Source organism: Colossoma macropomum, unplaced genomic scaffold (assembly GCF_904425465.1).
Source record: "Colossoma macropomum unplaced genomic scaffold, Colossoma_macropomum, whole genome shotgun sequence".
NCBI classification, from domain to species: domain Eukaryota; kingdom Metazoa; phylum Chordata; class Actinopteri; order Characiformes; family Serrasalmidae; genus Colossoma; species Colossoma macropomum.
This window is the reverse complement of record NW_023494788.1, coordinates 27,512,662-27,525,887: the sequence shown is the minus strand read 5'-3', so window position 1 is coordinate 27,525,887 and position 13,226 is coordinate 27,512,662. Positions and strand designations below refer to the sequence as shown.

The 13,226-nt window shown below is 40.5% G+C and overlaps 1 protein-coding gene across 2 annotated transcripts in view; it reads right to left on the bottom strand.

Moving 5' to 3' along the window:
- afap1l1a (actin filament associated protein 1-like 1a) overlaps positions 1-11,896 on the bottom strand; it is a 44,300-nt gene extending 32,404 nt beyond the window's left edge. For both annotated transcript variants that reach the window (XM_036568995.1, XM_036568997.1), the window contains exon 1: positions 11,782-11,896. In XM_036568995.1, coding sequence (XP_036424888.1) covers positions 11,782-11,803 — 22 coding nt within the window. In that variant the 5' untranslated portion in view covers positions 11,804-11,896. The remainder of the gene's footprint in view (positions 1-11,781) is intronic.
- Between the last annotated feature and the right edge of the window lie 1,330 nt (positions 11,897-13,226).

Sequence of the window (13,226 nt, the reverse complement as noted above, 5' to 3'; positions counted from 1 at the left end):
GCCTACCTCATTAAACTGCACGTACACAAGCAAACAAACCCACTCCAAGTGGTAGAAATAGAAAACAACACTTCTATATATATGCGTGTTGATTGTATTGGTTGGCTACACCGGTGAAAAACACTCTGGGTAAGCAGCGCACTTTAAAAGCAGCAGTTTCCTGTCTGAGCCGATGACATTGACTATCACTCCCTTGCTTCTGTTTCCTATTCCTCCTCTGCAGTCTATCACTCCTCCTCTTGTTCCATTTTGTTTGCGCTTACTCTGTCTCTCCACATCTACTTACTGTAAGCCTGATGATTAGTATTTTATCAGAACAATACAATGAGGATTCTAGGCTGAATATTTCAGGCCTGACAGTGACCTACATTTGTCTTTTTTCAAATATTTATGCTTTCTCAAACCTATAAAGAGTAATGGCTATATCAGAGAAGTATCTGCAATTCTTTCCTTAATGTCTGCCCTATAAACCATACACAGAGAAAAAAGGTAGCAGGTGAGCATGTGGAAAAGCTTACAGTTCTCCGGGTGTGACTTGAGCCATATACTACATTAAGGTTGGTGCACATTGTGTGGTAAAAGAGGAAATTGCATGTCACTCCTGCTGCTTTTAATGGATGAGAACATGCTTCAGGTTATCATAAAATAAAGCAGTACATAGACACACAACGCTGAAGGTGCAAGGCATAGTAAAGCTTGGGAAAACCTACATTTTTCGGCAGTACTGATTAACTTTAACTATCTCAAGGCATTCATTCCCAAATGTGGCTGCACTAATGCTTAGGAAGACTCTAGATCACTTTGCATCTCCATCTCAAAAATTACAACTCTCAAACATCTGAAACAAAGGCCATAAGTGCAGTCAGCTACCTTCTACACTAGTTCGACCCATAATATTACACATCAAAAACCTGAATAGTGCCACAATAAAGCCACAGTTCACTGAAAATCTAATTAATTCTGAAGTCAGCTACTTGACTTCTCTCCATATTATTATCTATCACAAAATCTGAATAGTGTCACCTTAAAGCAATGAAAGATCTGTTTTAAGCAAACAAAATTTCATGTTTGGTGTGTGAAGCTGGCTTCTTTAGTTTTGTACTAGAGCTACTAGGCTAAGGTAGCTAACAAGCAATGGAAGCTTACACCAACTAGCAACTAGCAAAACTACACAGTTGTCTCAAACCAGGTTAAGTTGTTAAAGAACATGTCTTCAGAGGATGTAATCATATACATTATATCACATAGTGTTGTCATCATCGTTGTCATCATATCATATTCTGTTGTCATCAGCAAATCATGGCCAAATCCACCTGCTAGCTGGGCCTCCCATATAGCACGATTCTGCCACTAACTTAATATCATTAAGCACCGAGTTCTCTTGGAGAACACTAACTGCCAATTCTGTTACATCAGCGTAAAGATGCCCACGCTAGTTAGTATTAGAGGCCATCCTACCCATCCAGAAAGAGTGAGACTTATTATGCTGTCAGCCATAAATGACTGAGGTATTCAGGTATCCAGTAATCGAGTTCACAGTTTCTCAAATACAAGGCCACAATCTCCTGACTACAGGGCCAGCGAGTTGCAGCAACCCTCATTTTTAGCCATTCAACACACTTCTGTACATTTTTGCCATACAGTGTCAGAAACTACAAAAGTAAATCTATTTGAATTTTGGGATACGAGGAAAACTGTGTTAATGTTTGATTAGCTATTGCTTTAAATGGTGATGATCCTGCACAGCAATGCAATGCCTGGTAGTAATTGGGCCACTGCAGAGAGTGTTCCTACGTAACTCTAGTGCCTTGCAGGCGCTGCCACGGTTAATAAGTCCTGTTTCAGTGAAAAGGTTTAGCCGGTGGTTGAAGCTGAGGAAGCTCATCATTAGCAGGAGGCCTTCTCAAGGTCGCCTTGTTCAGCCCATCTACACACACAGTGGCAGAGTTATAGCCCAGATACTCCCACTCACCTGTTTAAGCATTAACCTGCTTTGAAGGCAAGCCTTGGCTCAGCGGGACACAGGAAGCTTTCATCTCTCTCCCCTTTCCCACCACGGCCTGAGGCTGCACCACTGCCAGGAGCCTATTATACTGTACAGTAGGGGTGTAAATCTCTTTAAATCCTCACAAACTGTGCTATTCCAATGCTTTTGGAATTACTTCGGTTCAGGTCTTCATGTAAGAACAAATTTGACCATGATCCCATACGATGCAATTAGATTATTGTGGTGCAATTCAGAATTACTTTTAAAAATACACCACTTAAACAAATGTGAGTAGATATCATTCATACAGTATATGTACATTTCATAATTAACCATAACTTCAAGTTTGTTGGTTACTGCAATTAAGAATATATCCAGTAGGTGATAACAATGTGTTAATAGTTAGGCTAAAGCCCAGCTGCTCACGTGCCATGTGCTGCTATAGAATCTGCAACCGTCTCTTGTTCAAATACAGCTTTTGTGAGTTATACAGGATGCTAAGGGTGTAACAAATTAGAATTATTGTTTTATTTATCACTATTATGGTTTTAGCTTTTGCTTTTATTTATTTTATTGAGAGATTTTATTTGGCTAGTTTGCCAATGTTTAGAGAGCGGAGCAAAGAACTGAGGAGCTTTTGGAGGTACAGGCCAGTCTGAACTTGAGGAGGACCACCCTAGTAGCAGCTCGGCAGGGATAATGTTTGGAAGGTGCAGCACGTCCTGGACCTGGTACCAAGGCCAGAGGACACACTGGAAGACAACGGTACTACTGAAACTGTAATCACTTCCACCCTGTGGAATGCAGCTTTCGGTCTATGGCCTAAAGGGTCACTGGCTAGAGTGAAATTAACCCTCCTCCAGCCAAACATTTCCGCTTGTGAGTGACCACAACAGTGCTCCCCTCTTCATCTACTGTCAAAACTCACTGCAACAAACAGGTTTGAGGCTCTGAGCTCGCCAGTCACGCTCATGAGAGAATAGTATGACTATACATAAATATTTAAGATGAATAATCAAACCTGTCAGGCCACCAACATATACCAGCCTCTTATCATATATTTGGCATTTTCCAAATAGTAAAGTAAAAAGTGTTTGGGGTAACACTTCATGACAACTGACATAACACATAATATAACCTACTTTAACATTTATAAAGGCTTATTTCAATAAGCAGCAGTTGTCATAAAGGCTGCTTTTGTCAGCTTCAGTGTCAAGTTGACATAACACTTGTTATAATCCTTTCTGGTGTGAAATGACACAGTACATTATGACAGCTGACTTTTCAGTGGCATTGTGTCAGTTTCACAGTTTGTCTCCTGTTTCTAATGAAGCACGTCTTACAATACTACTGGGCATTTCAATCCTGACAAAATTTCTAACCCAAAGACGACACAGAATGGCCTGAAACAATCCTTTATCAAGATCGTTTTTCAATGAGAATTAAGAGAACGAGAGGAAGACGTGAGTCAGTGAAGCAGTGTTTCGAGTGTCAGAATGTTTAGTAAAAAGAAACTGCACAAACTGCTCATTTTACTCAAAGGCTAATAAAATAAAATACACATAGCTCATTTCAGTGTTTTGGCATTACTATTAGGATTCATAACATCTTATTAATGAAAAAAGGAAACTCACTCTACTTAAGGGCAGGGAAAAAATATACAAAACTCATTTCAGTGTTATGGTATTGCTAAAGGGCTTCATAAAGATGTTATAAGCATAAATATGATACTCATTTTACTTAAGGGGCAGAGAAAATATATAAAACAGAGTATTAGGATTAAACCTTCGCAAGTACAGTACAGTAGAGCTTCATTTCAGTGTTACCACAAAATGTCAAAGCATAGAAGTACTCGATTTTGCAACCAGTCTCACTTGTCAAGCTGTGTAACATGTTCACCATTACATGTTTGACAAACCAAAAATACAATGAGCTACAAAGTCAACTGTCATAACATGCGATGTCATTTCACCTCAAAACTGTTATAACAGCACCTAGCATCAGCTGCCAACTGCCACTTATTGGAATACGTGTTTATAAATGTTTATGTATGTTTATGTCAGCCGTCATAAAAGGCTTATATAATTCTCATGTAACCTTATGAACTTGACCTGCATTAAGGGGTTACCATATTTTGTCCATATCTTGTAGCTCCAGCACACGTACGTCATTTTAATCTTTGTACATTTAACATTGTACATTATTTTAATTTGATTCGAACATACCTAAATCAATGCAGTTGAATCACAACCTTCAGATCAATGCCTCATAGTCTGCACTAAAAGCAGAATGAGACAGACCTCATGCATTAGTGAATATGGAAGGGAGGATAGAAGTAGAGAATCCAACCAGATCACTCGTTGCAAATGATATCGGGTTTGAGGGAGTGAACGGAGACACACACTAACAAAAACACACACATACACTGTAACCACTGAAGCTCGCACCCAGCCACATGGGGAAGAGAGAGAGATGGAATTTGCAAAACAAAAATCAGTCCAGCGGCATGACTGCTTAGTCTCATTGCTTAACGTTTGACATGTATAATGTTACTGATCATCAAGCAACAGGTTGCCGCAGCTCTTCAAGACGAAAGCTGGACGCAGCTTTGGTAGCTGTAACTCATCAGTCTATCTGCTTCTCTGCTCGAGTGGGCTGGGCAGAGTGGGAAATCCCCTGCAGGCTGTTATATGTCATATGAGCCTGTAGAGCTGGAGGAGGCAGTGATAGGGAGGTCAGTGGGTTAGGTAGGTGGTGGAACTCACCGTCATCACCGGTACTGTAGGGATGGAACAGTGTGAAAATTTTACATGATATCAGTGACCAAAATTAATATTAGTTTTCAATGTTATCGCAGTTATGTTAAAATATACTGAAACGTTTAAGAAGTAATTATACATACTGAAATCATTGTGCTAGAGGTATTACTAGGGATGATTCGCAATTTTGTTTGTTCAGTATTTTGTATGTCTATGGCTGGTTTTACTACAAATCCATCTACTAAACATTCAACTAAAATTAAGAAAGGAAAATACTGTCACATTCAGATGCAATTTTCCTAGTGTGACAGCTAATGCTCCTGTGTGACACTCACTCATGCTGTGTCAGCTTACTGCTGTGTATGTGTAATATACACCTATTGATTTGATGGCCGTTATCAATAATTATCAAAAATTCAATATGTGCTCCCAGCTTTAGGTACTACTTTGATAGATAGAGAATCTTGTATTTCTTTATAATGCCAACGAATAAATTACAATTTATGCAACTTTTTTAATTATCACCAGCACTACTACTGTTTACTATTTACATTCTATGTAAACATGTATTGCGCTGGTGTGCGACGTACACCGATCAGGCATAACATTATGACCACCTCCTTGTGTCTACGCTCATTGTCCATTTTATCAGCTCCACTTACTATATAGGTGCACCTTGTTATTCTACAATTACAGACTGTAGTCCACCTGTTTCTCTGCATACTTTGTTAGCCCTCTTTTACCCTGCTCTTCAGTGGACACTGGAGAGTGACACTTTTAAACTGGAATTCTCAAACTTTGAAAGGTTATGGTTATCAATGGGTTTTATACAGTGCTATATCAATAGAACCTGTGACCATTCCATCGCTACAGTACATTCAGAAGAGTTTCTTGAGCTTCGGTTCCAGAAGTCTGAAGGGATGGCAGTGGGTGAATGAGTGTGGAAATGAAGGATGCTGGCTCTGGTGCTGTCAGACCATAAAGGTCAGTGACCCGCCACCAACCCAGCCAGAGCCCCTAAGCCCTCTTTCACTGCCTGCCCCAATATGGCACGAAGAGGGTGAGTCAGCCACGCTCCGGGACAAAAGAGGCCTTCAGTTCTGCCAGGCTAATTCATATTGCTTATCACTCAAAAACCCCCATGATTTCACTCTGCAGCTATGCCTTCCATTGGCCATTGCTTTTTTCCATTGTGAAGGACTACTGTGTTCCACTGACACTATTAAGACTGTGCAGAACCCTTCGACATTGTGGCCGCACAAAGACTGGAGGCTTTGTCCTGGGAATATTCATGGAGAGGATGTCCATGGGAGTGTGTCTGCTCTATGTGTGCGCATCGAATTTAAGGAAAGTCGGAAAATTCCCCTCACTAGGGCGCAGTCTCGACCCCTGCCCTCTCCTCATAGATCAGCTCTAGAGAGGAAGCACACACAGAGGAGAGATGTCGAGGAAGTGTACAGACACTATGCTTTAACAACATCACGGCAGCTCTCCATCGAGCCAAATACTTGAGTGGAAGATTCCATAAATCACTTTTGCAGACCCGACAAATTCATATGAAGCCAATGGTTACAGTGCAGCTACAAAGTCAGCATGTTTCCCCAACCTCACCTTCAGATACACCCTGAGAAATCAGGCTTAGTGGGTCAACGCCGCTAAACGTAGACTTAATGAGTGCTCTGCTCAGAGCCAGGTTAATAAATCAGACACGCCACTCTAAACCCTCCCTGCACCTGCATGTAGATGTGCACACATAGCATTATCCAGTCAGGGTGGAAAAGACTGAGAGGCAGAGAGCATAACCCTAAAATCACTGTGGGCTGACCAGCATCGGGTGCTGATGTTTACAGCATAATGCATTCTGGCTTTCCTCTAGCTGCCAGCTGGAGCTTCTGCTTACTGTCATGTCTTGGGCAGGGCTGAACGCCGGGGTATCACCATGGCAACCGCAAACAACAGAATCTCACCATGGGTGGTTTAACCATCACTAAAAAGCACTGAAGTTATGTTACAGGCCTTAAACACTGGACCAAACCCTGTTTAAAGCCTCCTTTGTTAGACTTGAAAGCAGGAGATGGGAGCTGCTGTCAGTCCATTTCATGCAGTTGTCACTGCCAAATGGGGTGAAGGATATGACTATATAATCTCTTTGTCACTAGGAATGATATAGACATTCCCATGCTTGATGCAATTTTCTGCAATTCTTTTTTAATACTTTGTGTTAAAAATGTATAATTATACAGTTCTCAAACGGAACTTCTTAAATGCCGGCCAAGCCAGTTGGCTAACAAAATAAGATCCAAAAATCCTGACCACTAGAATTTATCAGTTCACAAAAACGACCTGTCATTAAAGTGTGGGTCCTTGCAAAGCATATGCCCCTTCCCCTTCTCACCCACTGTTATCTGATAAGATGAATTAGATGCCAAGTTCTGAACATTGACAGTGGTTTTCAGGGAATACAGCAAATGACAGACCCTCTGAAAATACGAAGGGCATATCAGCAATGTAATTTTTAATTGTGAAACACTATTTTTTCAATATTGCATTGAAATCATTACTCTTGGGGCCTGTCTTATGAAGCATGTTCAACTTAGACAGGGTTCCTGACTTAGTTCCAGCTTCACAAAACCTAACAAATGGAACAGCAGTTAATTAGTTGTATGGCTGCGGGTACAATTTTCTCTGTAAATTCAGCAAGAGATACTCAAGCTGTGATTAATCTAGATGCACATGCACATGAAAGCATGATGAGCCAATCATGTGAAACATGAGGATGGCTAATTGTCAAAGAAGAAAAAAAATCATGCTACGTAAATAAGTATAACGTAAGGCATTTATAACAGTAAAAAGCAATGCCACTGTATAAGTGCTTATTGGGGAATATGGCTAAAAAGCAATTTTTCACATGATTGATGCCACAGACGTCATGAAAAGGCTCAGGAGTCCAGCTTCATCAGAGGTTTGTCCCTGATTGGTCAGAAGCTCAGCCCTGATTGGTCCAAGAGCTATTTATGATCCCAAATCCCGAGTTTTAGTCAGTTAGATGGCCCGCTCCTGTCAAAGTAGGAGGTTCTTGGTCATAGAAAGGAACAAAACACACCAGACTCTCTGATCATCTGCAAGACTAAGAGACGGCTGGCTCAATCCTACAATGTCAGAGGATGCCGCTTAATTGGTTGTTACATTGCATAATTAGATGTAACACTGTCCAGTACGTAAAACACTTCATTTTAAAATAATTATTGTACTCATTTTAAAGCATTTGTAAAATGTGTTGTCTATTCCTGCTTATCAAACCTCAGAAAAACAAAACATTGTGATACATATTGTGTATCATGAAAATGTTTTCAGGTCTACATATTTTGGTATTCTATTTTTGCCATATCATAAACTATGAGGTGAGATAAGTGGTCTGGTACACAAAACAGTCAATGCAAACAAAGCTGTTTTAAGCTAAGCCTGTCACTCTCTAACTCAGAATGCAGTCTGAAAAGCTTTTTGCCTTTCAGTGCTGAAGCTCTAAAGGAGAACTGACAGACTGTTGTATTGTTGAGCTACAGCTTGCTAACCCATATCCATGTATTAATTCAAGTGTGGCATTCCCATAAGCCTGAGGGAACAGACTGCTTTGTGCTGACTCGCAGCCCTGATGAGCTTGCCTGAATCAAGACTGGTCCAGGCATGCAGAAACTCCAGCAAACAGAAAACACTGTCTTTTCATTGCTCTGGCCCATATAATGCCGGGCATTCATGATCTCCATGATCAAATATAAGGTACTAGAGTGGTGAGTGGAGTTTTAGTCTACATACATGTTTGATTCATGTGTCATTATTAGAGTTACAAGACAGGACATCTTTGTTCTTGACACTCATAAGCTCTTCCATATGCTCACAGTTTGTGGGGAAAGATGGAGGAAACAATAAATATGATTCAGTGCAGCTTTTGAAATAAAAAGACAATCCCACACATAAAACAGCTCCATGGGGACAGACATATTCCCCTTCACGCCTACCTGAAACACTCGTCTAGGAAGGCCTGAAGAATATTCAGTTCTGCTAACTAACAGACTCTGCTCTGCGTTTAATCATTCAAAACAAATGTGGGTCACTTAATGAGAAAAGCATCCACACATTGATTTTCGGGAAATCAATAAAGCGACATTTTTATTTAGCCTTGCCGAATAGCAAATAACTTGATTAAGCTCATCTCACCTGAGACCCAGAATGCCTACAACTAACTGAACCTGATGGACTCTTTAAAAACAAAACAAATAAAAAATTGGTCTACTTTTCCATAAACAAAAAGCCATTTTGGTAGCAAGATTGGTTATAAATAGAGGCAGGAACAACATTGCTCCCTATGGGATGTCTGCTACATTCTTTTTTTTCCCTTTCGTTCTCTCTCTAGTGTTTGTGTAAACAGACTCACACTCTGGGAGAGAGAAGAAATCCACCAGGAAGAATGCCAAATATTCCAAAGAGAAAGAAAAAACAGTTTTAAATGCACCACAAAACAAGCTGGTCTTAACCTGTAGCCAACAGAGCCTTAGCTGGCAGAGGGAGGAGGAGGTGATAAAGGAATACAGGTCAACACAGAAGTTTGACACTCCTGTGTTCACCTGACGATATAGCGCATAAACACATCCCCAGGTAAAGCTGCTCAAGTGACTGCGCCGGCAGCTTCTTATCCTTGAACCACTTTAGAGGGTGATATAGTGTATTCACAGTGTATGTCCCAGCAGATTATATTAGCTTTCAAGTGATATATCACTTGTTTTGATGATTGATTTGAATAAAGAAGTGTTTCCAAAGAAGGTCAAACAATAGGGATGTAACGATGCATCATGATATTGTGATACTGCAACGTAAAACTGTGATGAGGTGTATTGTGGAGAATAGACATTCTATTAATTATGCTATTTAATGCATCTGCATTGTTTGAACACCAAAGTTTGCAAACAATCAGCACCAACACCATCTCGCTCCAGGTGAGTATTTTACAAAGCAGGAATTCTGAGTTAGTCAGATAACTTAAACCCAGAGTTGAGGTTTTTTCAACAGGAAAATCAGCTCAGCTCTTTTCCTATCGGACAGGCTTGACTTCAAGCTTAAGTTATCTGGTGAAGCTGAAAAATCCTGCTTTGTGAAACCCCCTCCAACACTTCCCCTGCCTCCCAGCAGTCATTGCTGTGCAACATGATTTCTCATGATTTTGTTCAAAATGTTATGGAGATTGCAAAGATTCCAAAATGATTTAAACAAGTATAGAAAAATGTTTCAAAATGTGTGTGTGTCCAATAGAGGTGAATGATTTTGTTCTACTTTTTACCTATTAATGCAAGCAAAAAATGGATGTGCTGGTCTTCGTGGCAAAAAAGGGCCTGGAGCTTCATTATTAGAAAATAATCACAGTTAAATTACAAACACAATATTGGGAAAATTGCCAATTACATATTTTCTCCAAATTATTCAGCCCTGGTGTCCACCAGACACTCTAAGAGAGACCACTTATACTTATCATGATGAAAATTGCCAACTAATCATTCCTGATTCACGGATTCGGTTATTATTATTTTTCAACAACAAAAAAAATGTAATCAAGTAGTCTTTATTTGCAGTCCATATGAACACATCAAGATCAGAACTTTAATTACTCTCATGCCTCTGGTATTCAGCCTCATGCCTCTAATGAGGCATTCCTGTACATGTGTGAGTATGTGTTTTACGATGGTACACAAGCCCCCAGATGGCTATGGAATCATTGGATGGTGCTCAGGGAGGTAGTTGGGTAGATGATGTCATTGTACAGTATAAAGGCATATGGTCAGACCAATGTGCTAACAACTCATCATTCATTGTAACATATTATTATCATCCACTGTAGATGCTTTGCAGATGCTGAACTTGTCAGTAAGACATATTAAGTAAGTATTAATTAACATCAATCACTTTAACTTGTGATTAAGATTTATTAAGTATCAATTAACATTACTTCTCTTATCCTAAATCTTACCCTAAATATAATCTTAACTTTAGCCCAGAACATAATCCTAACCCTAAACCTAAACATAGTAACAACATTGAACACAGAACCTTTTGCAACCATGATCTGATGTTTGACTTTGTTACGCTTTTTAAACTGATAATCCTCACCTAGTCTCTGCCCCACTGATGGAACCACCTCATTGTTTTTGAGGGGCTTTTTGAGAAGGAAAAAACACTTCAAGAAACCAGCTCCTGCTGTCTGCTCCTGAAAATACCGAAAACAACAGCAGCTCTCCACAGTTCCTGCGGAAAGCACTGTGCCAAGAAAGCTACTAAAACACAAGGACTTCCAGGAGATCTTAAACCTACAAACCCTTCACCATGGGGGTCCTGTTAGAACTCAGCTTCTTATAAAGACTGGCTTTACTTATTATAAACAAAGAGAGGAGTGGTGGTGGTGAAGGCCAGTCTGAGAAGCTGAGACCAGAAGAAATTGAAAAGTAACCCCAGTTGAGAGCCTCTTAATCATTCTCCTACTCACGTGGGCTTATTTTCCAGGTGTAGGAGCTCTTTTTAACTTTTGAATATGAGGGTCTGCATGAAGCTCCGAATTAAGCTGAAGACAGTAAAGCAGCAGCGTCCCGGAAAGAGGGGGACAGCTGACAATTGACTGGATGGGGAATGCTGACTATTATGCTTGCTAATGCGGTTCAGTGACTTTTCAGCTGGATATATGATGTTTGCATTCTGCACAATGACGTATTCAAAATAAAGAGGAAAGCATGCTCTCTTCATAGAGTAATCCATTGGATGCACACCTTCACTACAGAAACATGCAGGAGAAATTCGTCCAGGAGGATTAAAGGTAAGTCGTGTGCAGATAGCCTGCATGCTGCTACATGTTTCCTCTGTACTTTTTCATTTAATGTGCAGATAGCACCAGCCACCTGTTGTTACTACCTTCAGATGTCTTCCAAAAAAAACACCTATAAAAATGAACGAGCAACGTTGTTAGATTAGCTGTGATGACAGCAACAATCTACTCACATGTTCCGTTGTTTACCTCCATGTGTGGAGCGTCAAAGAAAAATCCCTGACTTGTCTGGACCGAGCATTGCACTCCGCACAGCCTCCTGCGGGCTCTGTGACAGAGCCACAGCTACTGCACTGAAACATCCTCAATTAAGTCAAACACATGCGGCCACTTCCTCTGACTTGGACTCTGGGTCCTAGTGCGCTTCATTGACTGGTTTATGCGGCTTGTCCATCGTTGGTGCTTTACTCTTACTTACGGGGGCCCGGAGGGCACGGAGGTAAAAAAATAATGAATTCGAGTGAACTTTTTGCAGTTCGTACGCACGTTTTCTTTTATTCGTGGTCATGATTTCTTAATTCGGTCCCTCGTTTTCTTTTAATCGTGCGCACGTTTTGTTTACTTCATGGGTACGTTTTTTATTCGATCACGATTTTGTTCTCTCGTTTTCTTTTAATCGTGGTCATTATTTATTTTTCACGTTGTTTGTTTTTTATTCGTGCGTAAAATCAATGTAGTAGACACAGGTCGCGTTATTTGTCCTGTGCAGGAGTAACTAACAGCTCCCTGAGACTTGATGTGTTAGACTGATGAGATAATGGACAGAGACGCTCATCACGTCTGATTTTGATTTGGGGCGTTATGGAAACTCCAGCTCCTCCTCACAGCAAACGGCCCACAGATTCATCAGTGCAGCTGCAGTTTGGTGGTGAAATGAAGAAAGACAATAAACTACAACCACAATCTTCACTAAACTGCACTTTCTGATGATCATATTTAACAGAGATAGAGACGCAGCGCGGCCGCTTAGCGCTGTTTCTGCTTCTGCGACAAGCTGCGGTGTTAGAGACCATCACACAATTACAGGAAGAAATGATCAGCGTCAACGTTTCAGCAAACTCAAATTAAACACACACAGACACATTCATGTGGGATGAGGTCAAGTGGCGAGAGAGTTTAATAGATCTATGGATTAGATGTAGATATATTGATGTGAGGATGTTGAAACTCTGATCTTCCTGTAATTGTGTGATGGTTTCTAACACCGCAGCTTGACGCGGGAGCAGAAACATCGTGGGCCGTTTGCTGTGAAGATGAGCTGCAGTTTCCTCATAACATCCCCAAATCAACATCAGACCTGATGAGCATCTCTGTTCATTATCTCATCAGTTTAACACATCAAAACCCGTCAGACAGTCTCAGGGAGCTGTTAGCGGCCTGTATCTACTAGATTTATTTTGTTTGCGCACGAATCAAAATAACAAATAGTTAAAAATAAAACATGACCACGAATACGTACCCACGAAGTAAACAAAACGCACCCACGATTAAAAGAAAGCGCGGGAACGATTTAAGAAATTGTGACCACGAATAAAAGAAAACATGCGTACGAACTGCAAAACGTTCACTCGAATAATTTTTTTTTTACCTTCGTCCCCCTGCCCAGGGCTGGACTGGG